The 24,799-nt window shown below is 46.3% G+C and overlaps 1 protein-coding gene across 9 annotated transcripts in view; it reads right to left on the bottom strand.

Annotated features, from left to right (window-relative positions):
• BIN1 (bridging integrator 1) overlaps positions 1–24,799 on the bottom strand; it is a 145,936-nt gene that overhangs the window by 45,166 nt on the left and 75,971 nt on the right. For all 9 annotated transcript variants that reach the window (XM_077273252.1, XM_077273254.1, XM_077273258.1 and 6 more), the window contains exons 2-4: positions 20,527–20,607; positions 10,488–10,542; positions 3,379–3,473 (exon numbers count right to left, since the gene is read on the bottom strand). In XM_077273252.1, coding sequence (XP_077129367.1) covers positions 3,379–3,473; positions 10,488–10,542; positions 20,527–20,607 — 231 coding nt within the window. The remainder of the gene's footprint in view (positions 1–3,378; positions 3,474–10,487; positions 10,543–20,526; positions 20,608–24,799) is intronic.

Below are 24,799 nucleotides of genomic sequence, written 5' to 3'. Positions count from 1 at the left end.
ATCTACGCTCTCTGAAGGTGAAAACAGGCTACTGCTCCCTGTTATCTGCCATTCCAGTCTAGGAGGAGGCACACTATAGCTTTCATTTCAGGGGTGACCCCATGATCACTATTAAGTCTCTGCACTGAGGACCTCGATCCGCTGATACTTGATAGGCGACCGCCCTCATCCCTTTAAGATCAGCCATGTTTACGATCCGCGTCCTCGTCTTACGGAGATTCCTGCTCCGGTTATAATCTAAATCTAATGATAAAACTGTGGATTTTGCTGTAATTCGTCACAGTCCTGGAATCCAGAACATTTGGATTTATCTCAAACCGCACGTTTGGGTTCATGTCCTGATTACGGAGTCACATCCAGTGTTACTGCGCCAAAACGCGGCAGATCCGGACATCCCGCGCGGGACCAGGCGCTCGCTGATAAAATGGCCGATAATGTCCGCCCCTACACCTCGTACACAAACTGTACCTAATTACTGGAGGAAACCAACGTCGGCACTACAGGGTCAATAACGGAGAATGCAGAACCGTAAGGGTCACACACAGCAGACGGTACCGCACACGGCAGGCTTAGATACAGCAGATCTGTGCACAGTATCTCACAGCTTGGATACAGGGGGTTTAACAGGTTGTTTTACATGGACAGGTTAGAGACAGTGACTCAAAAGTGACAGATACAGAAGATCATCAGACAGTATCTCACATGGCAGGCTTAGATACATCAGCTTTAGAAAACAGTATCAAACATAAACTGACATGCATGGAGTCAGCAGACGAGTAACACATGACAGGTTAGATACGTCAGCTCCTCACCAGACTGTATGACAGGAGAGGCTTAGATACAGTAACTAACACATAATTGGCTTAGATACAACAGTCTGAATACACATGATGGGCTTAGATACAGAAACTCACTCGTGATAGACTTACATATAACAGATTGGCAGAATGTATCACACATGACAGGCTTAGATACAAGAGATCAACAGAATCCAACAAGATAGATTTAACTCAACAGACAGTACCACACGATACACAGCTCAGCAGACAGTATCACACAGGATAGGATTAGATACACGGCTCAGCAGACAGTATCACACAGGATAGGATTAGATACACGGCTCAGCAGAGGGTATCACATGATAGGATTAGATACACGGCTCAGCAGACAGTATCACACAGGATAGGATTAGATACAGCAGCTAGTCAATGAACTCCTAATGTAGCCGTTCCTCTTGAAGTCTCTTATGGCTAAAAGTACCCAGACTGCTGACAACATCGTCCCGGATAAGAGACGTAAACCCCGAGCTCGCTGCCCGGATGATGTTCAGACACATCTTTACTGGTTTTGGTCACTGGATGTAAATTTAGAGACTGGAAATAAATAGAGGAAGTGGAGACTCAGCGAAGAAAAACTCCACACAAAGAGAAACAGAAAAATAAAACATCAGCAAAACTGAAGCCGACGGAGAAGTGAGCGCCCCACTCACCTCCGCACAAAGCACCAATCACCTCCGCACAAAGCACCACTCACCTCCGCAGAGAGCGCCACTCACCTCCGCACAAAGCACCAATCACCTCCGCAGAGAGCGCCACTCACCTCCGCTGAGAGCGCCACTCACCTCCGCTGAGAGCGCCACTCACCTCCACACAAAGCACCACTCACCTCCGCACAAAGCACCACTCACCACTGCAGAGAGCGCCACTCACCTCCGCACAAAGCAGCACTCACCTCCACAGAGAGCGCCACTCACCTCCGCTGAGAGCACCACTCACCTCTGCACAAAGCACCACTCACCTCCGCACAAAGCACCACTCACCTCTGCAGAGAGCGCCACTCACCTCTGCAGAGAGCGCCACTCACCTCCGCACAAAGCACTACTCACCTCTGCAGAGATCGCCACTCACCTCCGCAGAGAGCGCCACTCACCTCCGCACAAAGCACCACTCACCTCCGCAGAGATCGCCACTCACCTCTGCAGAGTGCCACTCACCTCTGCAGAGAGCGCCACTCACCTACGCACAAAGCTCCACTCACCTCTGCAGAGATCGCCACTCACCTCAGCAGAGAGCGCCACTCACCTCAGCAGAGAGCGCCACTCACCTCAGCAGAGAGCGCCACTCACCTCCGCAGAGATCGCCACTCACCTCAGCAGAGAGCGCCACTCACCACGGCAGACAGCGCCACTCACCACTGCAGACAGCGCCACTCACCACCGCAGACAGCGCCACTCACCTCTGCAGAGAGCGCCACTCACCTCCGCAGAGATCGCCACTCACCTCCGCAGAGAGCGCCACTCACCTCCGCACAAAGCACTCACCTCCGCACAAAGCACCACTCACCTCTGCAGAGAGCGCCACTCACCTCCACAGAGATCGCCACTCACCTCCGCAGAGATCGCCTCCACACAAAGCACCACTCACCTCTGCAGAGATCGCCACTCACCTCCGCAGAGAGCGCCACTCACCTCCGCAGAGAGCGCCACTCACCTCCGCAGAGAGCGCCACTCACCTCCGCAGAGAGCGCCACTCACCTCCGCAGAGAGCGCCACTCACCTCCGCAGAGAGCGCCACTCACCTACGCACAAAGCTCCACTCACCTCTGCAGAGATCACCACTCACCTCAGCAGAGAGCGCCACTCACCTCCAGAGAGCACCACTCACTTCTGCAGAGAGCGCCACTCACCTCCGCACAAAGCACCACTCACCTCTGCAGAGATAACCACTCACCTCCGCAGAAATCGCCACTCACCTCCGCAGAGAGCGCCACTCACCTCCGCACAAAGCACTCACCTCCGCACAAAGCACCACTCACCTCTGCAGAGAGCGCCACTCACCTCCACAGAGATCGCCACTCACCTCCGCAGAGATCGCCTCCACACAAAGCACCACTCACCTCTGCAGAGATCGCCACTCACCTCCGCAGAGAGCGCCACTCACCTCCGCAGAGAGCGCCACTCACCTCCGCAGAGAGCGCCACTCACCTCCGCAGAGAGCGCCACTCACCTACGCACAAAGCTCCACTCACCTCTGCAGAGATCACCACTCACCTCAGCAGAGAGCGCCACTCACCTCCAGAGAGCACCACTCACTTCTGCAGAGAGCGCCACTCACCTCCGCACAAAGCACCACTCACCTCTGCAGAGATAACCACTCACCTCCGCAGAAATCGCCACTCACCTCTGCAGAGATTGCCACTCACCTCCGCAGAGAGCACCACTATCCCCCCGCAGACAGCGCCACTCACCACCGCAGACAGCGCCACTCACCACCGCAGACAGTGCCAATCACCACCGCAGACAGCGCCACTCACCTCCGCAGACAGCGCCACTCACCTCCGCAGACAGCGCCACTCACCACCGCAGACAGTGCCACTCACCTCCGCGATCCGATTGGTCTCGTCTCGCCCGGGCCACTCCGGCTCATAGATTTCCTGCAGACATTCTGTCAGTTTCTTGGAGGCTTCATGCATCGCTGTAACAGAGGGAAATGCTGGATTTTATCCCCAGGATTACTCACAAAAGGAGAAAACGAAAATATGGAAAATCTCAAAGCGGCTGCGACAGCCATCACCGTCAGGACCCCCAACATCAATGTGAAGGGGGGATTAGGAGGAACGGGGGTCCAATAACCCGCATCTGAAATGTGGATCTGACCTCATGTCCAACGGCTCACATCACTCAGATCTGACAATTCGGTATTCCCTCTTCAGGGGTCATCAGATACCTATCCACACTCCATAGACATGCAACATAGCTGCTGATCTGCGGCTTGTGGGCAGCCATGTCTGATACTGTAGCTTAGTCTCACTGCAGTACCAGCCTCAGCCACACATGCATATTGGTGCGCCAGAGCCCCTTCATCCTACTAACTGGATGTCAGCCTCCACCAATTAAAAACCGAAGGCAGGAAGCGCGGCATTAATGTTTACACCAAGGGGAGACTCTAAAAAGTAAATTATTTTTTTGAGGTGACCGCTCAGGATCATCTGTCCTATGTATACATAAGGAAGAGCACGATTTATGGACATTCTATAACTCGTATCCTGCAGTTTTCACCTGAATTTCCCTCTGCAAACTCTCGCTCTAATTTTCAGTTGTCTCTGAGCTAGTGGGTGTAGATGAGCTGCAATGATGTCTCCATGCACAGAACACACAGACATGAGCGATTCCTGCTCTCCTGTCTCTATGTAGCTCTGGTGCAGCAGCAACAAGGAGGATATTATACAACAATAGTGAGCAGTGTATCTGTGAATCCAGCACTGAGGTGAGATAAAACACTTATTAGAAAGCAGCAGCATGGAGAACAGATTACAGCAGGAGGTAGATAAAGGGACTCAAAAATGCACATAGAAAGAGATCTCTCTAGGTTTCAAAGACAGACCCATCAGGAGATAAATATATATATACAGTGCCTACAAGTAGTATTCAACCCCCTGCAGATTTAGCAGGTTTACACATTTGGAATTAACTTGGCATTGTGATATTTGGACTGTAGATCAGCCTGGAAGTGTGAAATGCACTGCAGCAAAAAAGAATGTTATTTCTTTGTTTATTTTTTTTTTAAATTGGGAAAAGTTTTTTCAGAGGGTCATTTATTATTCAACCCCTCAACCCACCAGAATTCTGTTTGGTTCCCCTAAAGTATTAAGAAGTAGTTCAGGCACAAAGAACAATGAGCTTCACATGTTTGGATTAATTATCTCTTTTTCCAGCCTTTTCTGACTATTTAAGACCCTCCCCAAACTTGTGAACAGCACTCAAACATGGTCAACATGGGAAAGACAAAGGAGCATTCCAAGGCCATCAGAGACAAGATCGTGGAGGGTCACAAAGGCTGGCAAGGGGTACAAAACCCTTTCCAAGGAGTTGGGCCTACCTGTCTCCACTGTTGGGAGCATCATCCGGAAGTGGAAGGCTTATGGAACTACTGTTAGCCTTCCACGGCCTGGACAGCCTTTGAAAGTTTCCTCCCATGCCGAGGCCAGGCTTGTCCGAAGAGTCAAGGCTAACCCAAGGACAACAAGGAAGGAGCTCCGGGAAGATCTCATGGCAGTGGGGACATTGGTTTCAGTCAATACCATAAGTAACGTACTCCACCGCAATGGTCTCCGTTCCAGACGAGCCCGTAAGGTACCTTTACTTTCAAAGCATCATGTCAAGGCTCGTCTACAGTTTGCTCATGATCACTTGGAGTACTCAGACTGACTGGTTCAAGGTTCTCTGGTCTGATGAGACCAAGATCGAGATCTTTGGTGCCAACCACACTCGTGACGTTTGGAGACTGGATGGCACTGCATACGACCCCAAGAATACCATCCCTACAGTCAAGCATGGTGGTGGCAGCATCATGCTGTGGGGCTGTTTCTCAGCCAAGGGGCCTGGCCATCTGGTCCGCATCCATGGGAAGATGGATAGCACAGCCTACCTGGAGATTTTGGCCAAGAACCTCCGCTCCTCCATCAAGGATCTTAAGATGGGTCGTCATTTCATCTTCCAACAAGACAACGACCCAAAGCACACAGCCAAGAAAACCAAGGCCTGGTTCAAGAGGCAAAAAATCAAGGTGTTGCAGTGGCCTAGTCAGTCTCCTGACCTTAACCCAATTGAAAACTTGTGGAAGGAGCTCAAGATTAAAGTCCACATGAGACACCCAAAGAACCTAGATAACTTGGAGAAGATCTGCATGGAGGAGTGGGCCAAGATAACTCCAGAGACCTGTGCTGGCCTGATCAGGTCTTATAAAAGACGATTATTAGCTGTAATTGCAAACAAAGGTTATTCCACAAAATATTAAACCTAGGGGTTGAATAATAATTGACCCACACTTTTATGTTTAAAATTTATAAAAATTTAACTGAGCAACAAAACTTTTTGGTTTGTAAGATTTATGCATCTGTTAATAAATCCTGCTCTTGTTTGAAGTTTGAAGGCTCTAACTTATTTGCATCTTATTAAACCTGCTAAATCTACAGGGGGGTTGAATACTACTTGTAGGCACTGTATATATATATATATATATATATATATATACATACATACATACATATATATATACATATATATAATACACTGTGTCCTTATATAAGCGCCATCATTAATGGGACAGGATTAGACATGGCGGTATTGTTTGTGCAGCTCTGCTATATGCGCATAATAGTGACACTGTCTGAGCACTTTATGGAAGTTTTAGAAGATAATTGTTATCTGCAATCCTGTTATTACTTTGGAGCTCGGATCTCTGGCTGTAGTATTGGTGTGACTGGCCCGAGTCTTCATCGGCGCGGCTCACAATATTTTGCTGAGGATCCTGCACAAAACTTGATATGGCCCCATTTGGGTTGTAATATTAAAATATATATATATATATATATATATATATATATATATATATATATATATATATATATATATATATATATATATATACTGTATATCTAATATATAAAGCTGAATGTGTGTATGTGTGTATGTATGTCCGGGATTGGCATCTGAACCGTCGCAGCTACAGCCACAAAATTTTGCACAGTCACACGTCTGGACCCCGAGAGCGTCAAAGCTATGTTGTGAGGTGAAATTTTAACCCCGCGCTTTCCAATTCACCAAACAATTTTGCCCCTATCTACATAATGGGGAAAAAATGAAAGGAAAAGTGTTGGAGGCAAATTAGCAGCTGCCAGATGTGAACAAGGGGGACTTAAAGAGTGAGAGCGATGGCGCCAAAGAGTATATACTGTACAGTTGCTAAGGTGGGGCCCCGACATGGGATAATCACCACACCAACACGGGGATATGAACACACACACAAAATGCGCCACACACTACCACGTGCTCGAACACATATATCACCCTCAGCGCACATTTCACCACACATACACCAACCTCGCCACATAAAAGTCGAAACACAAAAGTCGCCGCTCAAAACTCGCCACGCGCAAAACTCTCCACATGCAAAACTCGCCACACGAGCAAAACTCACCTCATGGAAAACTCGCCACACGCAAAACTTGCACACGCGGAAAAATTGCCACATGCACAAAAGTTGCAACACATGCAAAAGTTGCCTCACACACAACTTGCACATACTCAAAAGGCACCACACATAAAACTCGCCACGCGCAAAACTCGCCATGCGCAAAACTTGCTGCACACAACTTGCTACACTAACCTGTCACATGCAACTCGACACACAAAAAGTTGCTACACGCATGTCGCCACACAAAACTCATCTCACGAAAGTCGCTACATGCATGTCGCCACACGCAACTCAACACACACAACTTGACACATGAAACTCGCCCTAAAACACACACAAGTCTGGTATTATCCTTCAAAAATAAAAATCTGATTAATAAGCAGACAAACTACAAGAGCAACAAATGTACCATATAGGAAATACGGCAGCTGTCAGTCGCATGACCAGTCTATTATGTGTATGTGTGAGCTAATATATACTGCCAGGGGGTGGGCTTACTGTTGGCTGGGGATTTATCAGGCTGCCAATTTAGCTTACAAATACTGAGGTAAAAATACTGACCAAATAACGTGTGAACGAGGTCTAATACAGGAGGAGATGACACACAGATATATACTATATACAGGAGGAGATGACACACAGGTATATACTATATATAGGTGAGATGACACACAGGTATATACTATATAGAGGAGATGACATACAGGTATATACTATATACAGGAGAGATGACACACAGGTATATACTATATAGAGGAGGAGATGACATACAGGTATATACTATATACAGGAGGAGATGACACACAGGTATATACTATATAGAGGAGGAGATGACACACAGGTATATACTATATAGAGGAGATGACATACAGGTACATACTACATACAGCAGGAGATGACATACAGGTATATACTATATACAGGAGCAGATTACCTACAAGTATATAGTATATACAGGAGGAGATGACATACAGGTATATGCTATGTATAGGAGGAGATGACATACAGGTATATACTATATACAGGAGGAGATGACACACAGGTATATACTATATACAGGAGGAGATGACACACAGGTATATACTATTTACAGGGGAGATGACACACAGATATATACTATATACAGGAGAGATGACACACAGGTATATACTATATATAGGTGAGATGACACACAGGTATATACTATATACAGGAGCAGATTACCTACAGGTATATAGTATATACAGGAGGAGATGACATACAGGTATATGCTATGTATAGGAGGAGATGACATACAGGTATATACTATATACAGGAGGAGATGACATACAGGTATATACTATATACAGGAGGAGATGACACACAGATATATACTATATACAGGAGAGATGACACACAGGTATATACTATATATAGGTGAGATGACACACAGGTATATACTATATACAGGAGCAGATTACCTACAGGTATATAGTATATACAGGAGGAGATGACATACAGGTATATGCTATGTATAGGAGGAGATGACATACAGGTATATACTATATACAGGAGGAGATGACATACAGGTATATACTATATACAGGAGGAGATGACACACAGGTATATACTATATACAGGAGCAGATTACCTACAGGTATATAGTATATACAGGAGGAGATGACATACAGGTATATGCTATGTATAGGAGGAGATGACATACAGGTATATACTATATACAGGAGGAGATGACACACAGATATACACTATATATAGGTGAGATGACACACAGGTATATACTATATACAGGAGATTACATACAGGTATATCTAATATATAAAGCTGAATGTGTGTCTGTATGTATGTGTGTATGTCCGGGATTGGCATCTGCACCGTCGCAGCTACAGCCACAAAATTTTGCACAGTCACACGTCTGGACCCCGAGAGCATCATAGGCTATGTTGTGAGGTGAAATTTTAACCCCGCGCGTTCCAATTCACCAAACAATTTTGCCCCTATCTACATAATGGGGAAAAAGTGAAGGGAAAAGTGTTGGAGGAAAATTGACAGCTGCCAGATGTGAACAAGGGGGACTTAAAGAGTGAGAGCGATGGCGCCAAAGAGTATATACCGTACAGTTGCTAAGGTGGGGCCCCGACATGGGATACTCACCACACACGGGGATATGAACACACACACAAAATGCGCCACACACTACCACGTGCTTGAACACATATACGACCCTCAGCACACATTTCACCACACATACACCAACCTCGCCACATAAAAGTCGAAACACAAAAGTCACCACTCAAAACTTGCCACGCGCAAAACTCGCTACATGCAAAACTCGCCATATGCAAAACTAGGCTCACGCAAAACTCGCCACACATGCAAAACTCACCTCATGGAAAACTCACCTCATGCAAAACTTGCACACACAAAAATTGCCACATGCACAAAAGTTGCACCACGTGCAAAAGTTGCCTCACACAAAACTTGCACATACTCAAAACGCACCACACATAAAACTCGCCACGCGCAAAACTCGCCATGCACAAATCTTGCTGCACACAACTTGCTACACTAACCTGTCACATGCAACTCGACACACAAAATGTTGCTACACACATGTCACCACACAAAACTCATCTCACAAAAGTCGCTACATGCATGTCGCCAAACTCAACACACACAACTTGACACATGAAACTCGCCCTAAAACACACACAAGTCTGGTATTATCCTTCAAAAATAAAAATCTGATTTAATAAGCAGACAAACTACAAGAGCAACAAATGTACCATATAGGAATCCGGCAGCTGTCAGTCACATGGCCTCTCTATTATGTGTATGTGTGAGCTAATATATACTGCCAGGGGGAGGGCTTCCTGTTGGCTGGGGATTTATCAGGCTGCCAATAGCAACCAATCACAGCTCAGCTTCTATTTTGCTACAGTTAATTAATCTGAGCTCTGATTGGTTAATATAGGCAACAAAGACATTCTCAGTATAACAAAGCTAATATATGTTGTGAAATGCTTCTATTAGCTTACGGTAGTTTTTGCCTTTTAATAATTACATTTCTATCTATTTGATTTGTGGTTTTTGTGTGCACAATAAATTTTTGTTAACACATTCTATTTTGCTAACAGCAGTCATTAACCCGGGCGAAGCCGGGTAGTACAGCTAGTATATATATATATATATATATATATATATATATATATATATATATATATATATATATATATACATACACACACACACACTCAGCCCAATATGCCACATTAATAATCTGACCTATGGCTAGTCCGCATTCATACATTCCCCATATAGGATCACTTGATAGAATGACCTATCAGGATCCTGGGAAAGCTGTGCAGGAGCTGTAAATGCTGGATTCACAGACGCCTTGCTTGATTTTTGTTGCCGCCTGTTCTGGAAATCGTCCTCGTTGGGGACATTTTCCTATATAACCTCAGAAAGTGCATTCATCAATGTGCAGCCACCGCACAGATAAAAGGCAGAGTCCGCACATCTGTCAGGAATTACCTTTTACTGAAGCCAGATACGTCCTCAGGTCCTTTTGAAGTTTGGAGCCTTCTGTCTGTAAAATAAGGGGGAGGGGAATTATTATTACAGAAAATCTCAGCAACCAAAATCACGTTCCTAAAATGGAAACAAATGCAGATAGAATTGTTACAATGTATCAGTCTGAACAATCTTGCTCTCCTTGAGAATAGCACGACGGCAGAATCGGGATAACCCACCATTGGCGCTGGCCGTGATACAGCGGTCACCATAGTCCAGTGTCGCGGTCACATGACATCGCCTTTATTTACAAAGTGACCACAAATAAGAACCACAGAGTCATTATCCCCCGTGGCCCCTCTTCTACTGCTGCCCGCCTCCTGCTACACTCTGTGCATCCTCACTAGGAACAAGAATGTGATCACTGCAGCCAATCACTGGTCACAGCGGTCACATGACTACAAATAAGAACCACAGAGTCATTATTCCCCGCCACCCCTCCAGCTCCTGCTACACTCTGTGCACCCTCACTAGGAACAAGAATGTGATCACTGCAGCCAATCACTGATCGCAGCGGTCACATGCCCATCCCCAATGGGAGCAGAAATTATTTAATGTATGTATTAAATTATTTTGGGGGTATGACCCCATTGAAAGTGAATGTCCACTTTTTACCAGTAAATGATTTTAGGTTCATTTTTATTATGTCCAACATTTATTAAAAGTGGTTATTGCTACTTTTCTTACTGACACACAGTGCCAAACCCCCTGCGCAGCTTCAAAATCCGTCTGACTGCAGCCACCACTAGGGGGAGCACTGACGGGGTTATCATTGAGTTCAATGTGTGCGCAGTATACAGCCGGCTCCCCCTAGTGGTGGCTGCAGATAACCTGAAATCTACCATTTAGTTCCACACTAGTGCAGGAGATTCGGAGCATTAGTGTAAATTCTAAAATCCTGTCGGGCAGCAGGAGTTCCCGCCTTCTCCCACGAAACCCCCCTCACTTTCACCATCATTTTTTAAAAGAGGAGAAAGAAACACAAATTTACCAAAAAAATACCCAAATTTGCTACTTTTGAGTGACTACATTTTTGTATTAAAGCAAGTAATAATCTCCCCCCTCGTTCAAGTCTTGCCATGCACTTTAAGGATCCAAACTGAGGGTCTTCTGGCTGCAGTGATTTACAGGGAACAGATGCCGACGTTACCAGTCAGTGCCACTTAGGGTCTGGGAGAGCAGCGAGTGTCACCCTGGCACGCCGGGGGTTAATGCCGATTATATGGGAGAAGGTCCTGTATGGGATCCAGCTGCGGGGGAGACACATGTGTTTTCTATCTGTAGCTCCAGTTCATTAGGGGCCACCCAAATCCAATCCTCAGCCATCCCTGTGTGGTGAGGACAGGGGTCCTCCTCGCCATCACCGCAGCCCACCACTGGCCAGGAGGCAATAATGCCATGTGATCTGCCCTCCGTGCCTCGTGGAGATGTTGTCCTCCTGGTACAGGACACAATGAAGGGGCAGAGGAGGCATCGCGTCTCCGTCCCCAATAACAATGAATCTGGATTCTGAGAAGATAATGTCAGAGGCGTCAACTAAAAAACAGGAATCACTCATCTTAAGTTCTGCGCGTCTGCTCATCGGGTGGTCTCCGATAAGACCCCTCCGGCATCTATCTGTCGCGTACAATCATTTGTTCATTGTAAGGTTGCTGCAGATCCTCTTGGCCGAGGATATAGGGGTAGTCACACCGGGGCCCTGGAGACTGAGGGGCCCAAAGGTCCTCTCCAGTGTTACAGATGGTAAATAGGGGCCCTTTGCAGGGTCTTCATGTGTTCCTGGCGTTACACCGGGGGTCCACAGATCTAGGACTATGAGCGGGTGATATCTTTGTTATGTCGCCATGTACTTCCTGAGATTTTACCCTTTATTCATTGATAGACTTACATTAATGGGGTCTTACAGCCGCACACTGGGGGGCCATCTGCTGAACCGTCAATGTCTTCATGTTATGATTTTATCATTGCTCCGATCTATTGTTACATGTAAGTGCAGCGCCCCAGAGTCCTGGTCGTTGCAGTACTGATGCTCCGCCTCTAGGGGGGGCTATGGTACGTCTGATGGCACTGAAGGGGTTCACCTGACCAGGTATCACAGACACCAATACACTTCACAGTCTGGCCTCCAGGGGGAGCTAAGGGTACTATGTATTAGGCCACTCCTCACAATCTGGTAAAACTGGGGGATGGATAGGAAGTTAGAGAGAAGCTGACTGGGGATCGAACAGGCAACACCCTGTGGCAGAGGGTGTTGCGGGGAGAGACTCAGAGGGGTCCCTGTCAGGGGTGGGATCCTGACAGAGGCCTAGCGAACAGAGAGAACGTTACGGGACCGCGCCTGCACGAGATAGCGGCGGTGCCCTAAGAAAGGACAAGAAGCGAGGTCTATTGTGCTGAGTGAGAAACGAGATCAACGCAACAAGGAGAAATACCAGTAGGAGTCGTGCTGTAAGACGAGGCAACATCCTACTGAGGCGCGTAGCCGGTGGCCGGAACGCCGAGGAAGTATTAGGCTCCAAGCAATACTTCAAACCTACGGCAGGACAGTCAGCTTTAGGCGGGCTGTCTCACACAAATCACCTACGAAGACACAGGGGGCAACAACAGGAGAAGGGCGACACTAGGGTCCAGGAAGAGCTCCGAGCCTACCCGTCATACGGGTGCGTCCTAGCCATATCATCTGGGGGACGAAGAAGAACATCAGAATCGAGTTGTGAGGGAACACGAGAAACAGACACAACAGTTGTGGGGACTATCCCGTAAGCACAGCAGGGGAGGACCACAACACACAAGCGCTAGAAGGTAGGCACAGATTTCCACCTGCAAAGGGAACTCTGGAGGTGCCATCGGACCGGTCGGACTTGCGCAGCCCGGTTAACCGTATTCCGGACTGAGGATCCTGAAGCCTTCAGTAAAAAGGTAAAGAGACTGCAACCTGGTGTCCTGGTTATTTACTGTGACCAGCACTGCACCGCACTACCACCCCCATCCACACCTTTCATTGGGCGCCCCTCAGCAGGGTCACGGACCGGGTCTAGCCACCGTGACAACCCCAGAGCAGAGACCCAGAGGCCCGGAGCAGAGACCCAGAGGCCCGGTACCGGGTACCCCTCGGCCCTGCGGCAGTGGGGGCGCTACAACTTGGCGTCACGAACAGGATCTACTTAAGCCTGAAGAATCAGGTCATGTGTGCCTTGGAACTGTGATTTGTTGTGCTTGGACTGTGACTTATTGCAAAGACTGTGCAGTGCCACTTGCCGCCAAAAGCCGCCGCCATTACAGCGCTGAGTAGAGCGCAGGAGAAGAAGAGGGGCGTGGAGTAGGCGTGGACAAGCTGAAGAGCGCGAAAGACAATGGCCGCCCAGTCTAAATATTTTTGCATCTTGAGGACGTGCCCGTCAACAGCCGAGGTCCGCCTTCTGATCCTCTTTGGAGAGTGGGGACCAGGGAGATGGGGCCGCCCACGAAAGAGACCGCGGGAAGAAGACACTGGAGAGGAAGCAAAGATGGCGACGCCGGGAGCACCGCGCGGGGACGACCCGACCCAGCATGAGGTTGCACCACCCGACACAGCCCCAGATGCGCCATCGTTGCATGGACTGGCCCTTACGGAGCTACCAATGGGCAGACCCAACTGGCCGCCGTCTGAGGAGTGTGTGGCCGTAGCCGAGGCCCAGCAGATAGCACGTCGCCTTGAGGCCGACGCTCGTGTGACCGCTCGACTGGGCCAGCCTACGGAGGTCCGCCTAACTCCGGTGTCCCCTGCTTCCTCCATCCCGGCCGCGGCAGAGTGTGAGCTGCAGGCACAGGGCCTGAGGATCCTGCCAGAGGCAGAACACCTGCGGCGCCTGATGGCGGCATGGCGGAACAGACCCCAACCTGCAGCCCAGGTCGACCTGACGAGTTGTGAGGAGGCTCCGCCGTCACACTGGGGTGTGGTGGTGTTCTTCAACTCCCGGGAAGGAAGGGGAGTCATCCAAGAAATTGGAGAGCCACTGCAGGTCCGTGTTGACCGGAAAGAAGTGGAGCCCTGCGGAGAAAGGTATGACCGCGACCTGGAGCCCGGGGATGCAGTAACCTACACGCGATGGAGGAGGGAAACTGGCTGGATAGCTCGGGGCGTCCAACGGTGCGTCGCACTCCACGCTGCTGCCGGAACGTCGGAGGACGGGCCTCCTGCAGGGAAGGTGCCGGAACCTGCCCCCGCGGAACCCCAGGGAATCCAGGCCCACCGTGTGGCTATGGGTCGTGCTCACCCACGAGTGAGGAGGGTGTCCCGATGAGGGATCCTATCGTTACTGGGACCGGTCTTTGATACACCATCACGGCCCATTTGTCCGGTGAGGCCTGGGAGGAGGCCGCCTCCTGGCCAGATAGAAACTGAGTAAGCAAGAATGCTTCATCACATCTAAATAGTTAACTGTTTGTCCTCTTGCTGCTATGACCCGATCAGGTTAACTCTTAAAGGGATCCCTTTGTTTACCCGGGATCCCTTCTTCTGCTTTTTGTTTTTGTTTCCTGTTTTCTCATTGTTGAAAGAACTGCTGGATCATGAACACTGCATGATTACAAACTCCTTGTAAATAGTTTGCACCTTCTTAAAGGTGCCCTCTACTGGTTTTATAAAAGAAAGGACTCTTTGCGAAGAAACTGTTCCTGGAAGAAGTACTGGAGTCCTTACTGCACACGGACTTGCAGCTTGAGAAGTTGCATTACCTCATAGAGACTTAGTCCCCTCTTAAAGGGAACGTTCACCCATAGCACTTAAAGTATAATGATGCCTTAAGAGAAATAGTGATAATGCTTACATGTAAAGTTATATGTAGTCAGACAGTTGATAGTAAGAAATGTTTAATGATGTTGCTAGAAGAATGAGGACAGGAAGTGAACCCGTATGGGGTTAGTCGGTGAGTCCTCCTAGGAGCCATACAGAGATGGCTCGGTGATCCTGAACTGAGAGGTGGAAGATAAGTTCTATACTGTGTATAATAGCAGAAAGGCAGTAGGCCCGGGTGGAAAGGGGCGGTCCTGCAACAGAACGAGAGGCAGTAGGCCTGGGGCAGATAGACAGGCGGTCCTGCAGATGTAAAGATGGAAAATGAAGAAAAGTTGATTAGCCTTATAATGTTTTATAAGAAGGTCTTTAGTGGATTTAGCGTGTACATCCTTAAAGGCAATGTTAAATTATTGTTCAAAAATTTGCACTTAGTAGAATACCCGGTTGGGTAAGAGAAGTTATTTATAGTATGTTATTTAAAATATTTAACCATGTTTGTAACGTTCAAGTGTCCTCACCTCCCATAAAGGGAAGCTCTGTTCAAACTTACTTATTGTTATTGCATTTCAAAATTGTATGTCTTTTTGCTGACATGTATTGTTGTTTTCTTCCCAGTCCCGGAGTACTGGATTTAACAGGGGGGAGTGCAGCGCCCCAGAGTCCTGGTCGTTGCAGTACTGATGCTCCGCCTCTAGGGGGGGCTATGGTACGTCTGATGGCACTGAAGGGGTTCACCTGACCAGGTATCACAGACACCAATACACTTCACAGTCTGGCCTCCAGGGGGAGCTAAGGGTACTATGTATTAGGCCACTCCTCACAATCTGGTAAAACTGGGGGATGGATAGGAAGTTAGAGAGAAGCTGACTGGGGATCGAACAGGCAACACCCTGTGGCAGAGGGTGTTGCGGGGAGAGACTCAGAGGGGTCCCTGTCAGGGGTGGGATCCTGACAGAGGCCTAGCGAACAGAGAGAACGTTACGGGACCGCGCCTGCACGAGATAGCGGCGGTGCCCTAAGAAAGGACAAGAAGCGAGGTCTATTGTGCTGAGTGAGAAACGAGATCAACGCAACAAGGAGAAATACCAGTAGGAGTCGTGCTGTAAGACAAGGCAACATCCTACTGATGCGGGTAGCCGGTGGCCGGAACGCCGAGGAAGTATTAGGCGCCAAGCAATACTTCAAACCTACGGCAGGACAGTCAGCTTTAGGCGGGCTGTCTCACACAAATCACCTACGAAGACACAGAGGGCAACAACAGGAGAAGGGCGACACTAGGGTCCAGGAAGAGCTCCGAGCCTACCCGTCATACGGGTGCGTCCTAGCCATATCATCTGGGGGACGAAGAAGAACATCAGAATCGAGTTGTGAGGGAACACGAGAAACAGACACAACAGTTGTGGGGACTATCCCGTAAGCACAGCAGGGGAGGACCACAACACACAAGCGCTAGAAGGTAGGCACAGATTTCCACCTGCAAAGGGAACTCTGGAGGTGCCATCGGACCGGCCGGACTTGCGCAGCCTGGTTAACCGTATTCCGGACTGAGGATCCTGAAGCCTTCAGTAAAGAGGTAAAGAGACTGCAACCTGGTGTCCTCGTTATTTACTGTGACCAGCACTGCACCGCACTACCACCCCCATCCACACCTAGCATTGGGCGCCCCTCAGCAGGGTCACGGACCGGGTCTAGCCACCGTGACAACCCCAGAGCAGAGACCCAGAGGCCCGGTACTGGGTACCCCTCGGCCCTGCGGCAGTGGGGGCGCTACATAATTAGCTCAGGGTCTTCGGGGGTCTGTGTGCTGACCCTGATGAAGCTCCGCAGTGACCCCGCAGTCAGGTGTAGGGGGTGTCAGATTTTGGGTTATTTCACAGTTTAACTTCCAGTAGGTGTGCAGCGCCCCAGAGTCCTGGTCGTTGCAGTACTGACGCTCCGCCGCTAAGGGGAGCTATGGTACGTCCGATGGCACTAAAGGAGTTCACCTGACCAGGTATCACAGTCACACATTACACTTCACACTCCGTCCACCAGGGGGAGCAAAGGGTGCTATGTATTAGGCCACTCCTCACAATCTGGTAAAACTGGGGGCTGGATAGGAAGTTATGGAGAAGCTGACTGGGTTTTGCCCAGGTAACATCTAGTGAGAGAAGAGCGTTACTTGGGAAGATTCAGGGGGTCCCTGTCAGGGGTGGGATCCTGGCAGAGGCCTAGCAAAGGACAGATCGTTACGGAGCCGCGCCTGCACTTCATTGCAGCGGCATCTTAAAAAAGGACACAAAGCGAAGTATATTGTGGAGAAGTGAGAAACGAGATCACAGCACAAAGGCGATAGAACCAGGAGGAGTCGTGCCCCGAGATCGGCAACATCCTACTGAGGCGCGTAGCCGGTGGCCGGAACGCCGAGGAAGTATTGGGCTCTACGCATTACTTCAAACCAACGGCAGGGCAGTTAATTATAGATTGTCTGTCTCATCTAAATCACCTAATGAAGACAACGGAGGCAATTGTGGGAGAGGGGCGTCTCTAGGGTCCCTATAAAATAACTCCAGGCCTACCCCGTCATACGGGTGCGTCCTATCCATATCATCTGGGGGACGGAGAGAAAGAACAGAAACATACACGACAGTTGTGAGGACTATCCCGTGGTGCTCAGCAGGGAAGTACTACAACACCCAGGCGCTAGTAGGAAGGCTACTGATTTCCACCTGCAAAGGGAACTCTGGATGTGCCTTCGGACCGGCCGGTCTCAGACAGCCCTGTTAGCAGTATTCTGGATTGTGGATGCCGAAGCCTTCAGTAAAAAGGTAAAGAGACTGCAACCTGGTGTCCTCATCATTTACTGCGACCTACACCATCACCTACACCTTTTATTGGGCGCCCCTTAGCAGGACCACGGACCGGGTCGGGCCACCGTGACATCCTCAGAACCGAGAGACCCGGATCCGAGTACCCCGCCGTCCTGCGTCTGGGGGCCGCTCCTGGTGCAGGTCCCACAATGGATTCGGTGGCCCAATGTGGCTGAACGGCACCAGGAGATCCTGGACCCCATTTATCGGGGGCACTCCACCGGTGGACGGCTGCCCAAATCCGTACGGGGGGCACCAGCTGGGTGCGGTTCCTCTATTCGCTAATTCAGCTGGTCATGTGATGGAGTGCTGATGCATCATGGGACGGATAGCAGAGCAGAGAGGAGAAAGGAGCAGAGTGAAGTTGTGTGAAGGGCATGGAAGGGGAGTGAGCAGGGCTGCACCTAAAAAGCTGGGCTCCTTTCATTAACATTGAGTCGAGTCTTTTTTACACTAATATTAATAGATCTTACTGTAAGAAGTTCTACAAAACATTAACAAGGTGACATTTTTTCTGCCATTGATGAGCTCGGACGGACCCCTGACGACGGACCCCGCTATGTGGCCATTACTAACACTATTTGAATGCCCCCGATCATCAGGAGACGCCGAGGGACGCGCAGCGAGGACCTCTATTCCCAGGTTCCATCATTTCCTGTGAAGATACTTTTACTTCCTCTGCGTCCAGGGTCTTCACGTACTGTAGGGTCTTCTGTGTTATTGAGGATCTTGTGGCCACTCAGTAGCCGATGGCCATGGAGAACGAGCCGAGAGACAGGACCGAAATGTGAGACTTCTCAGGACTTCCAGAAAAGTCCTGGTCCCCATCACTTCTGTCATGGCCACATTGTCCATCTCGGCCCCCAATGACCCCTTCAGCCTCAGCCAGGGGGACGCGGGCTCTGATTCTGGACCAGCTGAGTAATTTCCTGGGGACCATCAGGTGCCTTTTGGTTTTTGTTTTGTTTTCTTCACCAGTTTTTGCTCCTCAGATCCCGCGCTGAGAAGGAAGCGTCCAGATGTTGTCAGAAGTCCTCGCTCAGCATCTCGTCAGGGTTTTCAGAGGTGACTCATTCCTGTACTGGAGTCTTGTAGGATGAAAACATCCCGCAGGACACAGGTTTCCTGTATGAAGAAATCCTCGCAGACACATGTCAGCTCCGGCCACGCAGAAATAAAGGGACCGGCACTGGTCACAATTAAAGGGATATTACCTGTAACTGTGATGGCCGCTGACAGTTCTGTACGCAGCAGCGCCTCTGCTAACATTTTTAACCTCTTTGTCACAATTTGGCTCTTTCTCAGATCTGGATTTTTGCCTCAGTGAACTATGTTCCACCCTGATAGTCACACAGCTCACACCCACAGATTACGATATCAGCAGGTCGGGAAATATCAATGGGCCAAAGAAAAAATGTAAAAGGTTAATAGGAAAGACAATGAAAATCCACGGAATGCAAGAAGGACTATTGTAAGAGCGATATCACTACTCACTATTACTACTCACTATTGCTACTCATTATTGCTGCTCATTATTGCTGCTCATTATTGCTGCTCATTATTGCTACTCATTATTACTACTCATTATTACTACTCATTATTGCTACTCATTATTACTACTCATTATTGCTGCTCACTATTGCTACTCACTATTGCTACTCATTATTGCTACTCATTATTACTACTCACTATTGCTACTCGTTATTGCTACTCATTATTGCTGCTCATTATTGCTACTCATTATTGCTACTCATTATTGCTACTCATTATTACTACTCATTATTGCTGCTCATTATTGTTACTCATTATTAGTACTCATTATGGCTACTCATCAATACTACTCATTATTTGTACTCATTATTGCTACTCATTATTAGTACTCATTATTACTACTCATTATTACTACTCATGAATACTACTCATTATTAGTACTCATTATTAGTACTCATTATTACTACTCATTATTGCAGCTCATTATTACTACTCATTATTGCTACTCATTATTGCTGCTCATTATTGCTGCTCATTATTGCTACTCATTATTGCTACTCATTATTAGTACTCATTATTACTACTCATTATTAGTACTCATTATTGCTACTCATTATTGCCTCTACTCCTGTCAGTCATAAACCCTTCCAGACTGCGGCAAATGTGGAAACTCCATTATGGATGTGACCTACCTAGGGCAGTGCTGCTCTGGGCGATTGCTATGTTATCAATTTCCTAATATTTTTCTAAACATGTTTCCAGATCTTTTTCCCTACATCATCATTAATTATATGATTGATGCCAAATGTTTTCATAAAGTGAACGTCTCTGCACATCTCTCCTTATGGTCTGGTAATGGGCGCCGCGCTTCGTTTTCACTCACCAGCTGTTTGTTGAAGTTTTGCACGCATTGCTCAAACTGCTCATCTTTTGTCTCATCTGCTTTCCCGAGTTTCTGCAGAACCTGGAGAAAAAGAAAAACAAGAAACAAATGTAGCAAAACCATAAATAGCAAAAAAAAAATAAACAAGCAAACAACAGTTGGGGGAGGATGGGGGGGCGCATGGAGACATTCACAATGGTTCCCACCTCTACCGAGAGGAGCTTGTCCCACACACATTTCTAAGGCTATGTGCACACGATGCGGATTTACTGTGGATCTGCAGCGTTTTTTCCGTGCAGAAATGTTGCAGAACCGCATGTGATTGACAGTACAATGTAAATCAATGGGAAAATAAAAATGCTGTGCTAATGGTGCGGAAAATTCCACATGGAATCCGCAGCAGATTAAAAAAAGGACCATGTCACTTATTTGTGCGTTTCTACATCCATTCCATTATAGGAAAACGCTGGGGTAAAAAACGCATGAATTCCACACAGAATCCGCAGGAAAATGCACAACAGCCGCATAAAAATTGGGCAGATTCTGACCTGAGTTTTCTGCCAAGAGATGCAGAATCCGCACAGAAAATACCACAGGCAAATCCGCAACGAGTGCACATAGCCTACGGGGCGTACTGTGCAGTTTCACACTGCAGATCGAGTAAAATGGGGACTAAAGCTGCGCTGCATCAACGTTTTGGCTGTTTTCAGCTGGACTTTAGCAAGAATTTATGAAATGACCGGCACCAGCTTTTTTAGTGTTAACTAATTCAGTTTATGGTGAGCTTTACATTTGTGTAATAATTTGCAACATTTCTCACCTCTGGTCACTTTGCAGAAGTAGTGAGAAAATTAGGAGTTGTGATGTATTGTGATCGGACAGATTTATGGACATGAGCCGGCTGACAAGTGCCGCACCACTATATACAGATCCATTGGTTCAGACCCAGAATGTCAATGTGAAATCTTTCTGAAATGTTAACATTGCTATCGATAGGATTAGGGAGCCCCCTAAGAACGCTGCTCCCACCCTAGAGAGCGAGTGTGGAGCTTTACCAGGCACAGACATCAGCCCTGGAAACCATGAAGATAAATGTCACAACAGCAAAAGAAACATCCACATTCTACAATTCCATGGAAATCTGGACAATGTTACTTTAATCTCAAGAGATACAGGGTGGATACAGGACAAAGCTCAGAGTCAAGGTATGTGCACAATGTGGAGAGGACATTTCAGCACCATTTTTGCATCATTTCGCAGGAAAAACATGTGTTTTTGCAACATTTTTCCTGCATCTTTGGTGCAGATTTTTCCCCACTAATATGCATAAAATCTGCAACAAAAAGACTGAAAGAATTGATGCTGCAGATTTAAACCTGCAACAAATCTGCAAATCACAAATAAGAAACGAGTGCACGAGGCTTCAGGATTCTCATTCACTTTTCTGGCATCAGGAAACCCTTCAGGTATTGTGAGAAAAGACAGCAAGAATGCAACGTGTGAACATACCCTAAGAGTGCAGGCTCATCTTCTTGTGTATTAAACAAGCACAAAAATAATATAGTTTCCATTTGTAGGAAAGAATAAGAAATGTCCAACTATAATAAAAAATAGACTTGTCTGCACATTAATCTGTAACTACCGCAGTCTCCTCCAGTCAATTATCCTAAACTGACTGAACTAAACCATGGACATCATCACTCAAGACTCAGCGATGACAATGACAAATGGCCCCTTACAGAACAACAGAACACTTGTCACTTATCTGTCCATTCATAGAGATAAGTCGGCCTCCCATGTTATGCTTATATAGCGCCAGGATTATCACTGCCCCCATTAGAGCTCAGAATCTACATTCATTATCAGGATGTCTTATATATACAGTTGTGGCCAAAAGTTTTCAGACTGAAAACAAAAATGTTTGTCAAGTTTTGCTGCTTCAATGTTTTTTGATCTTTTAGTTGATAATTTCTATGGTTACTGACATACAATTATAAACACGGCAAATCCATGATGTTTCTATGACGCCTCAATATTCCAAGCACTGCCCCTTATTCGCTCCAAAAGCTGGATATCGGCTTCTGGGCAGATCCTGACTGATAGCCGCCCGTTCTTGTCTCATCAGAGCTCGGAGTTTATCACTATTCCTGGGTTTTTGTTTGTCGCTTTATGAGAATTGACCCCAAGATCCCAATGGGACTGAGATCTCGGGAGTTTCTTGACAGTGGACCCAAAATTTCAATATTTTGTTCTCTAAGCGACTTAGTTATCACTTATGTGAACTGGCCGCCATCATGCTAGAAAAGTATTGTCATCACATTATCCTAGAAGATGGGAGAAAATGATCATGGAGGAAGATTAGATCTTTATTCATGGCTATGTTCGAAAGTAAAATTATGAATGACCCACACCATGGATGAAAAGCTCCTGCACACGAATACGTGCAAGAATATAACTACTATAATACTGCCCCTGTGTACAAGAATATAACTACTATAATACTGCCCCTATGTACAAGAATATAACTACTATAATACTGCCCCTATGTACAAGAATATAACTACTATAATACTGCCCCTATGTACAAGAATATAACTACTATAATACTGCTCCTTGGTACAAGAATATAACTACTATAATACTGCCCCTATGTACAAGAATATAACTACTATAATACTGCCCCCTATGTACAAGAATATAACTACTATAATACTGCTCCTATGTACAAGAATATAACTACAATAATACTGCTCCTTGGTACAAGAATATAACTACTATAATACTGCCCCTGTGTACAAGAATATAACTACTATAATACTGCCCCCTATGTACAAGAATATAACTACTATAATACTGCCCCCTATGTACAAGAATATAACTACTATAATACTGCCCCCTATGTACAAGAATATAACTACTATAATACTGCCCCCTATGTACAAGAATATAACTACTATAATACTGCCCCCTATGTACAAGAATATAACTACTATAATACTGCCCCCTATGTACAAGAATATAACTACTATAATACTGCCCCCTATGTACAAGAATATAACTACTATAATACTGCTCCTATGTACAAGAATATAACTACAATAATACTGCTCCTTGGTACAAGAATATAACTACTATAATACTGCCCCTATGTACAAGAATATAACTACTATAATACTGCCCCCTATGTACAAGAATATAACTACTATAATACTGCTCCCTATGTACAAGAATATAACTACTATAATACTGCCCCCTATGTACAAGAATATAACTACTATAATACTGCCCCTATGTACAAGAATATAACTACAATAATACTGCTCCTATATACAAGAATATAACTACTATAACACTGCCCCTATGTACAAGAATATAACTACTATAATACTGCTCCTATGTACAAGAATATAACTACTATAATACTGCCCCTATGTACAAGAATATAACTACTATAATACCGTCTTTATGTACAAGAATATAACTACTATAATACTGCTCCTATGTACAAGAATATAACTACTATAATACTGTCCATATGTACAAGAATATAACTACTATAATACTGCCCCTATGTACAAGAATATAACTACTATAATACTGCTCCTATGTACAAGAATATAACTACTATAATACTGCTCCTATGTACAAGAATATAACTACTATAATACTGCCCCCTATGTACAAGAATATAACGACTATAATACTGCTCCTATGTATAAGAATATAACTACTATAATACTGCCCCTATGTACAATAATATAACTACTATAATACTGCCCCTATGTACAAGAATATGACTACTATAATACTGCTTCCTATGTACAAGAGTATAACTACTATAATACTGCCATCTATGTACAAGAATATAACTACTATAATACTGCTCCTATGTACAAGAATATAACTACTATAATACTGCTCCTATATACAAGAATATAACTACTATAATACTGCCCCCTATGTACAAGAATATAACTACTATAATACTGCTCCTATGTACAAGAATATAACTACTATAATACTGCCCCTATGTACAAGAATATAACTACTATAATACTGCTCCTATGTACAAGAATATAACTACTATAATACTGCCCCTATGTACAAGAATATAACTACTATAATACTGCCCCTATGTACAAGAATATAACAACTATAATACTGCTCCTATGTACAAGAATATAACTACTATAATACTGCTCCTATGTACAAGAATATAACTACTATAATACTGCTCCGATGTACAAGAATATAACTAATATAATACTGCCCC

This window comes from Ranitomeya variabilis, chromosome 7, assembly GCF_051348905.1.
Source record: "Ranitomeya variabilis isolate aRanVar5 chromosome 7, aRanVar5.hap1, whole genome shotgun sequence".
Taxonomy (NCBI): Eukaryota; Metazoa; Chordata; class Amphibia; order Anura; family Dendrobatidae; genus Ranitomeya; species Ranitomeya variabilis.
This window is presented reverse-complemented; position numbering and strand designations above follow the sequence as displayed.